Source organism: Aythya ferina (assembly GCF_964211825.1).
Source record: "Aythya ferina genome assembly, chromosome: 2".
NCBI lineage: Eukaryota > Metazoa > Chordata > Aves > Anseriformes > Anatidae > Aythya > Aythya ferina.
In genome coordinates this window covers 110,802,123-110,815,022 of record NC_140297.1, presented here as the reverse complement: position 1 = coordinate 110,815,022, position 12,900 = coordinate 110,802,123, and the positions used below count along the sequence as shown (strand labels likewise).

General features: G+C 51.9%; 1 protein-coding gene across 4 annotated transcripts; it reads left to right on the top strand.

Annotated features, from left to right (window-relative positions):
• The first annotated feature begins 6,699 nt into the window (after window positions 1-6,699).
• Window positions 6,700-11,354, top strand: ADCYAP1 (adenylate cyclase activating polypeptide 1). Of its 4 annotated transcripts, none has more exons than XM_084507525.1 (5): window positions 6,700-6,717; window positions 7,703-7,810; window positions 9,533-9,667; window positions 9,983-10,078; window positions 10,948-11,354. In XM_084507525.1, the coding sequence occupies exons 2-5, from the start codon at window positions 7,710-7,712 to the stop codon at window positions 11,132-11,134; spliced, it is 519 nt and encodes a 172-aa protein (XP_084363651.1). In that variant the 5' UTR covers window positions 6,700-6,717; window positions 7,703-7,709; the 3' UTR covers window positions 11,135-11,354. The 4 variants fall into 4 exon arrangements, with proteins under 4 accessions (XP_084363651.1, XP_084363650.1, XP_084363648.1 ...); XM_084507524.1 differs by having other exon boundaries at window positions 6,701-6,717; window positions 7,678-7,810; XM_084507522.1 differs by lacking the exon at window positions 6,700-6,717 and adding an exon at window positions 6,731-7,418 and having other exon boundaries at window positions 7,678-7,810.
• The last annotated feature ends 1,546 nt before the right edge of the window (window positions 11,355-12,900 follow it).

Genomic DNA, 12,900 nt, shown 5'->3' with positions numbered 1-12,900 from the left:
AACGTATACATTTTACAGCAATCTCAAGAGCTACTGAGACAGAAGAAAGCTGTTTTCATTGTAGAGTGAAATATGTCAAAGAATCACCCCAAATTACATGCAATTAACTCCTTTTTCTAAAAGCCCTTAGGATCCAAATGCAGAGTCAATAGTGTATTTGCAAATAAGAAGGCCCCAGGAAAAGGAATTACACTACAGTGTGAAAAATCATGTTAAAGTTTCAGGATTGTAAACATCTCCACAGAATAATGTAGTTTATTATTTTAGGCACAGTGGTTATTGTTGACAAATACAGTTTCCTCTGGAGATTTGAGGATCGAAAGAGAAAGTTCAGTCCTGCAATGTCCTAGCAACCTCTGGTTGTCTTGAGCTCTCTAAACTGCTATGAAATTCAAACAGGACCAAAGGCAACATTATTTACATAATGAGCTCAATAGACACATGCCTGGAGTTCAGAAATCACATAGGAGTTTCTGCAGACAACCCTCATTCCTAATGAGAAAGGTCAATAAATCTCATCCAGTTCTGTCTGAAGTCAGTGATATCCTTTCCTGTGGCATTACAAGGGTCAGAGACTGATTTTTGGCATTACAAGAGGCCATTACAAACATCTCATCTGACCTTTCCATAAAGCAGGCCAAGGAATTTTGCTCAATAGCTCAAGATCTTTCAGAAAGACAGCAAGCCTGACTTTAAAGATTTTCAAGTAATGGAGATTGTAATCCAATTTTGTTTAAGTGATTAATTGCCTCAGCTGTTACAGAAATGCATTTTATTAGAGGATAGAGATGGATTGGGCCATAAAGACACACAAAAGAAATTCTTTTTGCTTTCTTTATATATAAAAAATAAGAATTGACCATTTCTCTTGAAGTTAAGTAGGCTCCAGTATTTTACTGCAGTTAAATGAATAAAAAATAAATTAAAATATAGTTTCAGTCTTTGGTCCCTAAACATCCCCCCGAGGGTTGTGTGTGCAGCTAGATGTTCATTTCTTGAAGTTTGATTATGGTGTGTTTTGGGGCAGGAAACACAGAAACTGGTGGTTGAAGGCAACTGGGTGCTATAATAGCACCTGATCTCTGGAGAGATGGAGAAGTGGCCATGGGTGGGAGGGAGGATGAAGGGCTGCTGGAGGGATCCAGCCCACAGCCTCACTGGGGACAGCTCCATGTAGATGTTCCCATGCTTCCAGTGAGCCCAGTTGCAACAGCAGCCAAAGCATGTGTTGGCTGCCGGTCCTGGTGTCTGTCTGTCCTTTCTGGCATGGTGGGGCGCACAAACTGCCTAGAAAGGTCATATTCCCAACCAAATGTCTTTCCTTTTTTTCCTTAATGAGACAGCCTTTGCAATTCTGTCATCACAACGTGCTGCTCTGACTGATATTTACTGGGCTCTGCATGACCCGTTCCTGCCATCTTCAGCACAGTTAATTGGAATTATTGAGCGGAGCCCGGCTCCAGCAGGCTGGGGCCCACCCCTGTTGGGACAGTCCTCACCTGCCCACCTCGGGCTGCCTCTTCACAGCCTTGCTGCTAGCAGGCAGGATGAAGCCGCCCTGTCAGAAGCCGGGGGCCGTCCGACAGTTTTCCAGCACAAGCATCACTGAGTTGGTGTTTTGTAACAGGCCACACACTGTTTGGTAATAAGAAAATATGGACGGTTCTATTTATTCTCTCTGGCTCCTGCGACGATAAGAAATGTTCTAATTCATTATTAATTTGTTCCAACTATTTCTGGTAATTCTAACCTATGAATAACTTTAGCTATGCCATTAGCAATACCTCAAAACTACAGATGGGTTTTAGTTTCTGGATGCTGACATGAGGCAGTCCCACTGTTTCTGAAGGTGTACCCAAAACTCCGTCACATTTGGGTACATAACCGGTACTTGCCGTTCACGCTGGGTTACAGCTCCAGCAAAAGCAACCTGGAGCACAGAGAAAATGTGGCTGTTGTTTGTCTGGTATAAATTATTGTAGCTCAGCAGCAGTCAGTGAAAGTTTGCACATTCAATCTGTTCAAGGATTCACTCTCCCCTGAACACTAGACCAAATAGGGAGGAAGGAATAGGCCCGGGTCTGCTGCCATTGCTGAGGGCTTTTATTCTACCCCATGGACTAGCAAGACCTTCAGTGACATTTTGTAGGTTGCTGGCTCACAGAGTAGGCCCTTGGAATATTAAATCTTCAAAAGGTGACTTTTTGTTGTTGACTTTCGTACTTTATTTCTCCACTGTTGAAACGTAAATGACTGATCAAAGAACCATTGTCAGAAAGAGGCAAGGAAAACAATACTTTTATTCCCTCGTAGAATATGAATTTACACAGGTGAAAGATGGGAGATTATAAATATACCTGTTAGCCATCACACACATAACATGGTGGCACCTCCTTGTGGAGCCAAGTCCGCTGTTAGGTCTTTTGTTAATGCAGAAAGTGCTTTTCTTGCCTTTGTGTTTTGCTAGGAATGACTCTTCCTTCGCATCAGTGTTGTCGCAGTCATCTGGCTGGGTTTGCTGCAAAGGGGAGGAGGACGCCCATCATGTAAGGTCAAGCACTGAACTCCTGTGTGGGCAGTCTAGCAAGGCACTGACAGCCCACTGCCTTTGTCTCTCACCATGAGCTCTACACAGGGACAAGAGTGGGATGACTGCGCTCGCCGTACTCCCACGCTGCTGTCCTGAGAAATACTGTTGTGGCTCATCACTTCAGAAAAGAAAAGAAAAGAAAAACAAAAACCAGCCCTTTTTCTCAGAACATACTTAAGAATGGGTTTCAACTGTTTGCTTGGAAATGGAGGTAAGGTGATAAAAGTCAACAAGGAATTATCAGAAAAATCCTCCCAAACAATTTGCTGTGGGATGCTGGCAGCTAACCCTTGCTGGTCACACGTGAAGAGCCTGTCAAGGGACTCCATCAGTAAGTGAGCCCTCTCAGTCCAGCCAATGCATTTCCCTTCCCTCCTGGGATTTTAGGCTGCTTTTGTGCTTCAGGCCCTTTGTTGTATGTGTCTCTAGAGTGGCAGTCCCAGTTCTGTTCCTGGTTATTGCTCTCCTTTTTTTCTGTGGTTTGTACCTCCTTCCCAAAATGTCCCCAAGTGAATAAACTTTCAGGGTAACAGCTTTACTCTTTGAGTCTGTGGCAGATGTGGGGAAGTACACTGGTGTTTGTGCTCTTCTCAGTGCTCTTACTTGCAGAAGAAAGCACAAGAGGGGACGGCTTAACCAAAGGAAACCATCTTTGTAAATGAAGCATTTCTCTGTCTCTGAGCCTATTGCAATCTAACCTCGAAAAGGAAACTGAGGTTTTCCTGCCTCCACCGCAGGTACCAGGTCTCAGCTGGAAGTGCTGAGATATCCAGCAAGCCCTACCTTCCCATGCTGGAGCTTTCATAAGTGCCTTCCCAGGCACCAGCTCATGGGGAGGAGGAGGCTGGAGGCCTGTGACAAGATGAAGGCTAGCGTTACGATTGTGAAGCTGATGCAATATGAACAGAGTTCATCAGCAGACTGGTTTGGAACGGATTGCCCAAACCACCTCCGTAGTATAAGAGGCCATGGGAAAGATAGTGATGAGAAACTCAGAAACCCATAGAGGTGTGTGTGTGTGTGAGAGAGAGGCAGCTGGGTTGGTAGGGTTGTTTGCTTTTGAGAAAGAACAATTCATTCCTTTCTATATTGGCAGAAAAATGCATAACCTTTCATGATAAAATTACATATTCCAGGTCCATCAGTCTTCCAAATTCCTTTTAAAAAACACAGCTAAGGTGGGATGCACAGAAGAAAAACGTCGACAGAGTGGCTGCACTTCCAACGAGTGTGTGCGAGCTATCATCCGGCTTTATGGACCAATAAAGTTCCCGACAGTTTGATGGATTGCTCTTAGTGTTTCTTTATAGAAATCTGCATAAATATATATATATAAAAAAAAAAGGAGGGGGGGGGAGTGGGGGACTCTGAGGAGTGGATAAGATACCCATCACAGTGCATGATGAAATATGTTTCTTTGAATTATACATTTGGCAATAGGCTTTAGAGCAGTCAGTCCCAGTCAGGCTTAACAAGGCTCAGGGGTTGTAAGCTCCACTAGAAATATCTATAGAATTGTAATGTTCTAGTTAATAGAATAGATATTTAAAATAGCATAGTCAGGTAAATTAAAAGGTCTAATTTAAGCTGATAGCAGAAAGATGAAGGAAATTCTGCTGGTGAAAACCTACTTTCCTTCAGATGCTGCCTTAGGAATTTGCCTTAGAGGCAAGCATTACAAATGCCAAATCCCTCTCAGCCCTGAAATTACACAGTTATCTAGAAATTTGCTTCTACGTGGAGGCCAGATTTAAACCTTTCTTTATTCAGCCTAAGCTGTGTTCATGTTGTCTGCATATTCACGTTGCGTGCACACACCCATGAAGTACACCGAGATGTGATGAGACTTTTATTGGCATGAATCACTTGTGAGTTACTCACTCGCCCTAAATGAGTGTCTAGAAGCCGTATTTTTGCGAACTGTCCTGGCATCACTCTTGCGTGCACAGTAACACCAGGGACAGCACCGGGCCGCTCCGGAGCTTCAGGACCCTTGAAGTGGTAACGCTGCGATGCCGATGTCCGGGATTTCGGGCATCCTGGCACTTTCTGGAAGGAACCGGGGGAGCAGGGGGGAGGGAGGAGAGGGAATGAGGCAGTGTAAATCAAAAGTGGCAAAAAAAAGTAAAGTGAAAACAGCCACAGCCTTAAAATGTATTCTCCGCGATTCTGATCTCTTTAGAAAGAGAGAGCCTTTCCTATTCTTTACGCAGAGTCTGCAAAGACAAGATATCCACGTAACCCCAGCCACGCTTGTTTCCATAAAAACCTTTTTTTAATTTTTTTTTTTTTTTTTTTTTTTAACACCACTGTCGCAGAATCAGTTCAGAAAGGCACAAAAGCAACAAACCAAACCTAAACCCCTCCCCCCCCCCCCCCAAACCCATCTCCGGCAACGAGCGAGGTTCCCCCAACATCCCCTCCCGGGCAATCCCCTTTCACAGCCGGGACCGGGGGCTTCGGCGGCGGCTGGGGGGCTCCCCCGAGCCTTCCCCAGCCCCCGGAGCGGGGACCCCCGGTCCCACCGACGGCGGCGGCGGCAGGCGCGGAGCTGCCCGCGCGGTGGCGCCGTGCGCCCACGGACGATGCGCGCTGGCGCAGCGCCCGCAGCTCCCCGGCTCCGCGCCCCGCGGAGCGGCCGCCGGCGGGGAAGCCCCCGGTGACCCCCCCCGGGAGCCGTGGGGCCGCCCCCCCTCTCCTCTCCTCCTCTCCTGGTGTCATTTCTTTCTTGCTCGCCCCCCTGGGGTCCCCCGCCGTCTCCAGCCCGCCCGGTGCCGAAGTGCGGCCCCCGTCCCCCCGCCCCGACACCGCGTCCCTGGCCCTTTTGGAAGGGGATAATTCATTCACGCTAAATTTCCTTCTTCTCCGGAAAAATGTTGCGGCTGTAAATGAGCATAATAGGGACGTAATTGTACGGCGTGCCTTTTGTTGTTGTTTTTTCTTTTCTTTCTCTCTCTCTCTCTCTTTTTTTTTTTTTTTTTTTTTGAGAAATCGATTTGGGCTCAAATAACTCGGCTAAGCACGTTACACCGAAACCATTCAACTAGGAAACAGGAGAAGTAAATTATTGCTGCTTCCTGAACTCTCTGCTTATGATCCCAATAATTAAAATGTGCAGTAATGGCTCCTGCAGCCAGCTTCTGCTTCTCGGGGCAGTTCTCGGAAATGAAGGGCCCGCTTTGGGCTCAGGGGAAGCTGAGCGCTGCTGCTGCGGGGCCAGGAGCCCCCCAGGGTCCTTGCCCAGCGCTCGCCTCCCGCATCCCTGCTCGGGGGGGAAATAACCCCGGCGGCGGGGAACTCCCCGGGGAAGGGATTTCCCTCCCGGTCCCTCCCGCAAGTCAACTTTCTTGGCTTTTTTTTTTTTTTTTTCTTTTATTTCACCCCCCCTTTTGTTTCTTTTCTTTTATTTCACCCCCTCTTTTTTTCCCCTTAATCTTCTCCCCTCCCGCACTGCCCCTGCACAAGGATGGGAAGGGAGGGTCCCGAGCTCCCCCACGCGTGGAGCCCCCCACGGTAGCAGCACACGCGGGCACGGCACCGCTGGTCGCCCCCGAGGAGGGAGCCTTGTGTAATGACAACAACACTCCCAATAGCCCTCCAAAAAAAAAAAATACGAAGGGAAAAAAAATAAAAAAGACCCTCTCTATCCCCAAATCCGCGTGGAAGTGGGGGTCCCGCGTGGGGATGAGGAGGCCCTGCGGAGAGGGGACCCCCCCATCCCGCACCGCCCTCCTCTGCCCCTCGTCCCCTTCCCGCAGCAGGTACAGCTCGGCCCGGGCGAGCACCCTCGTAAGGCTTTGCGGGATGGGGTGGGTTTTCTGGGTGTTATTTTCTTCTTATTATTATTATTTATTTATTTAACCCTTATTTTTTTTTTTTATTTTTTTTTTTTGGGAAGCGTGAGTTGGTGTTTATGAGAAGCTTTATGACTCCTGATAAGCTCATCTTTGAGGACGACACAGAACTGTGTTCCTTGAGGAATTGGGGTGGTGACGTCTTTTCTGATACCCGATTATTACGTGACCGGGGGAAAAAAAAAAAAAAAAAAAAAAAAAAGGCATTTGATTCATGAATAAAAATCCGGACACCACCACGGGGGCAACAAACAATATTGCCCGTCCTCTAAGGTAACGAGCAGGCAAATGTTTACGAAGAGGGCTCTTGCCGAAGCGGGGTGTTTGCAAAGATTTTGTTGCTAATTGCGTATCAGACGGAAGGCTGCGGAAGGCTGGTCAAGTTTGGAGCCACCGAGCAGGAAGAGAAGAAGAGGAGAAGGCTGAGAAGGCGCTCAGTGAGGGGAGAGAGCTGGGGAAGACAACAGCTCACGCAGCCAGCCCGCGGCTCCCCGCCTCCGCTCCCTCCCGGGCTCGCTCGCTCTCTTCCCCCTTCCCCTGCGCTCCCTTCTCCGGCGACACCTCGCTCCATCCATCCCTCCTCTCCCTTCCCTCGCAGACTCCACTCCAGATCCGTGCTGCTACCTGCAAACTTTTTTTTTGAATATATATTTTTTTCCTTTTCGCTTTTTTTTTTTTTCTTATTTTTTTTTTCTTCTTCTTTTTGGAGCAGATCCCCCTAAAATCAGCACACAACTCACTGCTGCTTTGGCGGCGTCTTCACCCCGCGGGTCCTTCGCCCATCGGAGAGGCGATGCCACGAGCGTTTTAACTCCTTTCGGCCGCAACTTGGGAGACAGCACTATTTTTTTTTTTCCCCCTATTTTGGGTTTTTCTTTTTTTTTCTTTCTTTTTCTATATATTTTTTTCTTAAAGACCTGCCCTTTTAGTTTCGCAGCCAAACGCTCTTAGTGCCGGGTGTTTAGAGTTTGATGGTAAGGACACGAGGCGGCTCGCCGGGCCTCCCCGCCGCGGTCCCGGGGCGGGCGGGCGGGCGGGCACCGACGGGGCGGGCGGCGGCGGCACCGCTCCGAGCCGCTCCCCGCTCCGCGCCGCTCCGCTGCCGAGCATCCTTCCCCCGCGGGCTCGGCCAGGGCTTGGTGGGTCGTGGGCGATTTTTTATTTTTATATTTTTATATATATATTTTTATTTTTTTTATATATATATTTTTTATGATTTTTTTTTTTTGACAGCGGTTTTCCTTTCCCTCCCGCACAGAGTGGCAATGTGTAGCAAAGCGATCCTAGCACTCCTGGTCTATGGCATAATAATGCATTGCAGCGTCTACTGCTCACCTGCGGCTGGACTTCAGTACCCGGCGCTCAGGTGGGTCCGGCCCCCGCCCCGGGGCTCTCTGCTCTTGCTAAGGGAAGGGGGACGAATTAAGAGGGGAGGGGGGGGGACAGACAGCAGAAGAAACCCCCTCCTCTTCTCCTGCAGGCCCACCCCCTCCGTCCTGGGAGAGGAGACCCTGGTAGGGCTGTAAGCGCCGGGGGGGACAAGTTGGGCGGATGCTGTGCTGATGGGACAGGCAGCGGGTTGCCCCCCGGCTGCAGCACTAACTTCTCCAGGGAGCCTCTTGTCCCCAGGGACCGGGAGAGGAGGGGGTGGGGAGTTGCCTCCCCCAGTACCCTGGCAGTTTTAGTTGTCTGCAGCCGGCCGGGGGAGCGGCGAGCATCCCTGCCCTGCCGGGGGCTGGGGGCGACAGGGTGCGCCGTCGCCTGCTGGCGTGCGAGAGCTGCTGTGGCTCGTGTGGTGCCAGCGGAGTTTGCAGGGTTTCGGTCCTTTCCCCTATTTACCTGTCTTTGTGCCACCTCCCTCCTCGTGGGGGAAGGCGGCTGCCGAGGTGTCGCGGTTTCCTCTCCTTATCCATCTACTCGGCATCGCGGGCCGGTGCCTGTGCCGCCCCTCTCGGCTTGTGCCGGGGGTGCTCGGACCCCCCCGGAGGCATTTGGGGCAGCAGCGGGGTCCCCCCGTGGGATGCGTGCCGGCCCCGGGACGACTCCCAGCAGCTCGGTCCCACCCTGCTCAGGGGGCTCGGGGGGGAGCTGTGGGCTCGCTCCTGCCGTCCTGTCCCCTCCCAACCCCCCCGAGCTCCGTTTTGCTCCGGGGGGGGGGGCCCTGCGGGGCACCCCCGCCTCGCTGCTCGGCTGTGCGCAAGGCTGGCCCGGGAGGGTGCCCTTTACGGGGTGTCCTTTGGGGGGCTCCGAGGTGTCCTGGCAGGAGCCGGGAGCCCGTCGGGGCTGGCCCAGAGCAGCCCCTTCCCCTCCCCGGGCAGAAGGGCGGCAGGGCAGTGGGCTCGGTGGCCTGCGGGGCCATTAGCCGGCGGCAAGCTGGCTCCCCTCCATTCAAGCGCCTGAATTAGCAGGAGCGAAACACTTTAGCGGCATCTATTATTAATACCTCCGCTAAAGCTCGCAGACAAAAATAGCTGCCTGTATCGTACGATGACCTACATCGTACTGCAGAGAGAGAGGCGGGGAGGGCTTAGGGGGGTGGGGAGGCTGAAGGGGGGGGGGGGGGGGGGTGGGGGGACACCGAACCGGAGGGACCTCAAAGGGCAGAGCCACCATTCAACGAAAAGCAGCAGCGGGCGCAAGCCCCACCCCAGCCCGCGGGCGCTACGGGGAGGAGCGGGGCGCAGCCCCCGGGGGGCTGCCGCTGACCTCCCGGTCCCCGTCGGGGATGCTTCAGGCTCCCGGCCAGCCCCTGGCACACGGCCGGGTGTGTGTGTGTGTGTGTGTGTGTGCGGGTGTGCGTGTGCGGGTGTGTGTGCGGGTGGGTGTGCGGGTGCTGCCCGTGCGTGCGTGCGCTCCGCTCGGGAGGCACCAGGCTCCCAGCTCCCGGCAGAGGGGAGGCTGCTCCTCGGGCCTGGGAAGGGGGGGGGAAAGGGGATGCTGGAGGATTTTTCCCGAGCTCGGCGTGCTCCGTCCCTCGTGGTCCTGCCCCGCAGAGGCTGGACGGGGATGGGGCGGGGGGACCGGGTGGGCTCCGCCGGGGAAGGCATGAAGGGAGCTGACTCCTTCTCCCTGCTGCTCTCGTTGCCAGGCTGGAGGATGAAGTCTACGACGAGGACGGGAACACTCTGCAGGACTTCGCCTACGACCACGAGCCCCTGGGGATAGCGAGTCCGTCCTCCGTGCTGGGCGAGGTGTACACCTTGTACTACCCACCGGAAAAAAGGTGACCGCAGCTCGCGGGGTGGCAGGCGACAATTTCGAGCCGGGTTTGTCCGAGCCGACTGGAGGACAAAAAAAAATACCCACCAAGCCTCCAGCAATTAGAGAAAAAAAAATAAAAATAAACCCAAACCCAATCAAACGACCACCTGCCGGGGTCCCGGCGGTCAGAAGAAATGGGGGCGCAGCCTTACCTCCTGGAGGGCTGCGGGTGGGGAAGGGGGGTCCCGGGGGGCTCGGGGAGAAGCCGCCCCCCGCTGCCGGCGGGGAAGGCCGGGGGTGTTGCCGCTCACCCGGGGGCTCTTCCCTCCGGCCCCAGGCACGCCGATGGGATCTTCAACAAAGCCTACAGGAAACTCCTGGGCCAGTTGTCCGCCAGGAAATATCTGCACTCTCTGATGGCCAAGCGGGTCGGGTAAGGCTTTCCGCTCGCTCTTTTCCCCGCGGTGGGCGTTGGTGGGCGCTGGAGGGAACAAAGCGCATCGGGCCGCCGCTGGGGATGCCTTGCACCGGCGGCGGGGCTGGGTTGGCGGGGGGATGTGGGGGGATGTGGGGGTGTACAGGGGGCACCCCGAGCCTCAGCCCCCGGCCACGGCTGCCGGGGAGCTCCCGGAGCAGCGGAAACCCGGCTCCAGCGCCGGCGTGACGGGAGGTTTCCTCGGTGTAACACGCCCGTGCGCGCATATGTGCATTTAGATCCGTCTTCCTTTCCCCCCAGTTACCATTATTTTATTTGGGTTTCACGCCGAGAAGTTGGGCATCCCCCATCTTATCCTCCCCCCTCCGTCCCCGGTCCCCCGTGGGAAGCGGTGTCCCCAGGGGGGGACGCGGCGGGGCGAACCCCCGGGGCGCTCCGTGGCGGCGGCGGCTGGTGGGGCAGGGCCGGCGAGATGCCCCCCGCGGGAGGTGACATTTCCTCGGCTGGATGAATAATGCATGGCCGGGGCTGTTGCCTTTGTCTGCCCGCGGAGCCGCCGCGCTGCGCCCCCGGGAGAGGCGGCTCGGGGCCGGGGGGCGCGGAGGGGCGCGGAGGGGCGCGGAGCGGGGCGGAGCTGGGCTGGTGGTGGAGCTGGGCTGATGGAGATGTGCTGGTGGAGATGTGCTGGTGATGATGCTGTGCTGGTGATGATGCTGTGCTGGTGATGCTATGCTGGTGGTAGAGCTGTGCTGGTGATGGAGTTGTGCTGGTGATGCTGTGCTGGTGATGCTATGCCGGTGATGGAGCTGTGCTGGTTGGTGGTGATGATGCTGTGCTGATGGAGCTGTGCTTCTCGGTGCTTGCAGCGGTGCCAGCAGCGGCCTGGGGGACGAGGCGGAACCGCTCACCAAGCGGCACATAGACGGCATCTTCACGGACAGCTACAGCCGCTACCGGAAACAAATGGCTGTCAAGAAATACTTAGCGGCCGTCCTGGGGAAAAGGTATAAACAAAGAGTTAAAAACAAAGGACGCCGAGTAGCGTATTTGTAGCGATGAGTAACCAGCCCCTCCCGTGTATACAAAGTCCTGAGAGAGAGAGAGAGAGAGAGAAAGAGAGAGAGAGAGAGAGAGAGAGAGAGAGAAACCCACCACCAACAAAAAAAATCTAAACAAAAACAAAAGTCATTTCCAAACTGACTGAACAATCACCGCTCCTGTGTTATCTAAACATGTATTTATGTATGAAGTAAAGCCATTAAATGAATATTTTGATAATAATATTGTTTTTCTTTTGTACAAAAGCACTAGAGAAACGCACAGATCTACTTTGTGGACCAATCCTTAAGTTATATATAATATATAAATATATATATATAAATACTACTACGAATACTAAAGAACAATTCTTCATATAAAGCCTGCACAAGAACAAGAATTCGCCTGAGCTGTTTATGTTTTTATATAAAATAAATAGAAAAAAAAGACAATCATTGTTTTGAATATTACTCCTATTTTTGTAACGGAAATTAAAAGGATAGTATTTTTATCCACGACAGGGTCGAAACATTAATTTTCACCATTTGCTACTGTACATAGAGAAGGATGCCCTGCTCCCAGGGGATTTTGAGGAAAATGATTTGGGAGAATTGCTGAAGCAGATTCTTCCCCCGGTGAGTCTCAAGGCAGGCTCTTTTGCCACTAGCTCTCTGAAGGGGCAGCGTCCCCTTTGCTCTAGATTTCGATTTTTTTAGTTTTACTCTTCCTGCTTTCTTTGATTCCAGTCGTATCTTTATTAGCGTCTCCTCAAACAATGAGCTTAGAGGACAATTCCCACTCGAAAACAACAGCTCGATCCAAATTGTGCACATCTCTGTTGCCTATTGGAGGGAGAACAGTAAAAAAAGAAAAAAAGAAAAAAAAAAAAAAGAAAACCAAAATCAAAACTCAAGACCAAAAAAAAAAACAAAAAACAAAAAACTAAAACCCCAACGACCCCCGAAGCAAGGATAGCGAGCACCCAGCCCCGCGCAGTGCTCTTGTGGCCGGCCGGGCAGGGCTGCGGGGCAGAGCGGAGCCAGGACCCTTTGGGGGACCAGCGGGGACGTGAGCGGGGGTGGCCCCAAGGGGCCGGGGGGCCAGAGGCGACCCCCCCCTCCGATCCGCTACCCAACTGCCTCGGGCAGCTCGGTACTGGACCTGGATGCAAAGTACAGTGTGTTACTCTCCAGTGCTGTCCATGCTTCTCATCGTGTGTAAATGAGCAGGGTTCTCGCCTTTGCATTTTTTCGGTCGGAGTTGCTCTTTTCTTTGACTGTTATTATTATTATTATTATTATTATTATTGTTATTTTTCTTATAGACCCTCCCGCCTCTCATCCTCTCTTCGCACTTTTCCAAGCACCGTTTAACCCACCCGAGTCACCTTTTTTTTTAAGTTATTTTTTGGGGTTATGTTCTTTTTTGGGGAAAAAAAAAAAAAAAGATTGTGAACGCTCTCTCACTCCTTTGTTCTGTTTTATGCAAGCTCTTATTGTAAAAGTTTAGGAACCCCTGTTGTAGCTACCACTAAAGAATTATGCACTACTACTAAAGTTTTTGTTCCTTGTTTATTGAGTTTGGAGGTAAAATGTATTTTTCTACATTCTGGCTTATTGCTTAGTAAAATTTATTTCATAAAACGAACTTTTGTCATACAACAATGTGTAGTGTTCACCTGTGGTCCGGTTTCTAACGAGATAAACCATTTTCACCTCATCTCTCTATGTACGGACTCCTATCTTACCTTGCACCCGGGGGACCGTCGGCAGCGGCGATCC